The sequence below is a fragment of the Egretta garzetta genome, unplaced genomic scaffold (genome assembly GCF_000687185.1).
Source record: "Egretta garzetta isolate BGI_Z169 unplaced genomic scaffold, ASM68718v1 scaffold7, whole genome shotgun sequence".
NCBI classification, from domain to species: domain Eukaryota; kingdom Metazoa; phylum Chordata; class Aves; order Pelecaniformes; family Ardeidae; genus Egretta; species Egretta garzetta.
This window is the reverse complement of record NW_009260350.1, coordinates 2,890,555-2,893,447: the sequence shown is the minus strand read 5'-3', so window position 1 is coordinate 2,893,447 and position 2,893 is coordinate 2,890,555. Positions and strand designations below refer to the sequence as shown.

At 48.5% G+C, this 2,893-nt stretch overlaps 1 protein-coding gene across 1 annotated transcript in view; it reads left to right on the top strand.

Moving 5' to 3' along the window:
* The first annotated feature begins 2,562 nt into the window (after positions 1-2,562).
* Positions 2,563-2,893, top strand: part of FBXO21 (F-box protein 21) — a 22,331-nt gene continuing 22,000 nt past the window's right edge. Inside the window, exon 1 of the mRNA XM_035898369.1 lies at positions 2,563-2,600. Coding sequence (XP_035754262.1) covers positions 2,563-2,600 — 38 coding nt within the window. The remainder of the gene's footprint in view (positions 2,601-2,893) is intronic.

Below are 2,893 nucleotides of genomic sequence, written 5' to 3'. Positions count from 1 at the left end.
CTCTTGGTTCTGTGGTTCTAAGCGTGCAGATGCTGTTCGGGGCTGGGGAAAAGCAGGAGCGAGGAGCCGAGCTGCGGGTGGACTCCCGCACCGCCTGGATGCAGCGTTTGCACACAGCTCTGTAGGGCTGGTTCAGAAATCTGCTGGTGAATAACACTGGGCAAAGTATATTAATACTTTAAAGCTGTAAAGACTAAATACTGAAAAAGTCAATCTAAAAGAGCAACTGGGTTTGGGGCTTCTTTTTGTCGCTTTCTTTTCATGTGTTGGCTTTGGGTGGGGAAAGCAAAAAAAAAAAAAGCACATCAGATTGTTTTGGGCAAAATTGAATATTTTGCCCCCACAATAATTGCTAATGGAGATATTAAAATTTTTCCAAGGGCAACAAAACTGCCTTAATACATATTCAACAAGAGGCATCAGCGCTACTCCCTTCTGAACCTGCTGTTTTATTTTTCTCTCTGTGTGATTGTGGTGTGGAATCATGTCTTAACAAAATACTCTTTACAGTACTCAACAGGATGTCCGGAAACAGAAGACAGTGTTTCAGAATCTCCCTGTGCCCAGCATTGAAGTGATGGCTTTGAAGCCAATGAAATTCAATGCAAAATTTCCGCTTGGCTAGAATTTTGCAAAATAGGCAAATGTCCACAATTCCCAAGGTTAAACATGCTCTGCTGCCTTGAGATGCCTTCAAAAAAAACCCTGGGGTGGGTGTGCTGAAAGGAGCTTGGGAATGGGTTCTCTGGTCTGCAGCAACATCCCCAGCTCTTCCAGCACATACCCAATTCCCTGGGCAGCAGATGAACAGTGTAAGATGACTTTCAGCTGGGACTCATTGCTTTTTAGATTGCGTGCAGTTAGAAACATGAGTTCTGCCAGCCGCCCAGGGAATTTGATATTCAGTGCCAATTAATTTTTTGTAATAGGAACAGGGATTTATTCCCTCAGTTCCCTTAGGCACCTTTGAAAAGTGTAAACCTCAAAGGTTGGTTTGGATTTTTTTTTTTTTTTTTCTGGTGGCCTTTTTCCTGAAGAGCTGTGGTGCCGAGATGAGAAAGGAGACCAGTTGGTGAAGGGTAGCAGCATTGGGGCAGGCAACTCCCAAACTTTTAATTGCAGAGGTTTTCTAACCTCTTCAGACATGGGTGAATTCTGCTCTGCTAGATGAGACTCCAACCTCTGGCTGCTCTCTGGTCCTCCTGCTCCTTCCTCCCTCCCCTCAGCACCTCCTCATGTCACTGTGCCTTCATTTGGTTTATAAAACGATGCCGTGATTTAAGACAGGCACATTGTCTTTACTCTCACTTTGCATCCCATAAGACAAGTATGTGTGGAGGGGGAGGTATCTTATTTTTAGCTTTTCATGTGATCCTAAGGTAGGTTTCTTCTGAGGAGTAAAGGGGTGGGGACAGCATTTTATGAGCCGGTGTTGTATTTGATCATACCAGTGCTTTAAGCGGTCAGAAACATGGTTTTCCCCTACCTCTGAGCTCTCAATGCTGCTAAAATCTCTGCCATTCGTACGATGTACTCCAGCCCCCTTCTCTCGGACTGACTCTGGCTCTGTTTGCAAGATATCCACATTGTTCTGAAGCATGCACCTCTTTCTGTATAGTTCCGATCTGATTTTCTGGAATACTTATGCCTGTTTGCATTACAGTCAAAATAAAAAAGTGAACTAAAATCTAGTAGACCTCGTTCTTCTCTTCTCTCTGGGTTTTTAATGCTGGAAGGCCTCTCCTGATATCTTGGCCTTGCTCTGGTTTGCTACCTGTAATGCCAGACCACTATAAATAGGATGGTGGCATCAATTGGCAATACCCATTCACCTGCAAGACAGAGACGCTTTCTTGTACAGTTGCTTGAGTCACAGCGTTACATGTTTCACATCATTTACACCATGTCCACCGGGAAAATGCCACAGTCAAGCAAGGAGGGCTGTTTGCATGCAATCCGGGGCAACTTTTGGTGCTGGGGTCTCAAGAACACAGCAGCAGTACTCCAGCGGGACCTGAGCGAAAAGAATGGCGGCACATGGCCAGGCAAGTGAGCCAGAAGTACAGATGCGGGTTTTTTACATGGGAAGGTAGTGAGCTGTCGCAAGGGGGTACTAATCTGCCTTTAGTTAAATAGGTCACTTCTTAGGGCTCTCTGAAGAGCAGGACATGGATGCGATCAGGGCAGAAGGACCCTAAGCTGTCTGCAAGGAGAAGGTGAGATGAAAGCCGTCCATGTGCAGGAGCAATGGGCTGCTCCCCTGGCAAGCCCTGCAGTGCCAGGCTGGCGTGCGGGGAACATGGCTGAGGTGGCACCCGGTACATGGTGGTAGTTTTACCTCAGAGATTGCTGCAGTTATACCTCAGACACCGTGGCAGTGTGACCTCAGACACGGCCGTGGTGTTACCTGAGGCATGGCAGCATCACTACCTCAGACGTGGCAGTGGCGTTGCCTCAGATATCACCATGTTGTTACCCCAGACACAGCAGCAAACACCTTGGAGTCACCTCCCACACCACACTGGTGTTAACCTCAGTCCCTGCGGTGGTGCTACCGCAGTCATGGCGGCGACATTACCTCAGGTGCTACCGCAGACACGGCAATGGTGTTACCTCAGGTGTTATTGCAAACATGCTGATGGCATTACCTCAGGTGTTACTGCTGACATGGCGGCAGTATTACCTCAGGATTTGCCGCAGACATGGTGGCAGCGTTACCTCAGGATTTGCCACAGTCATGGCGGCAGCACTACCTCAGTCAACGCTTCACCTCTGCCTCCCCCCCGGCCCTGTTAGCCCAGGACAGAGAGGCACAAACCACTTGCATCCCCCTGGCTCCCTGCAGCCTCCCCGGGGCGCAGGGTGGGCCCTGGTCTCTTACTGACTGCCCCAG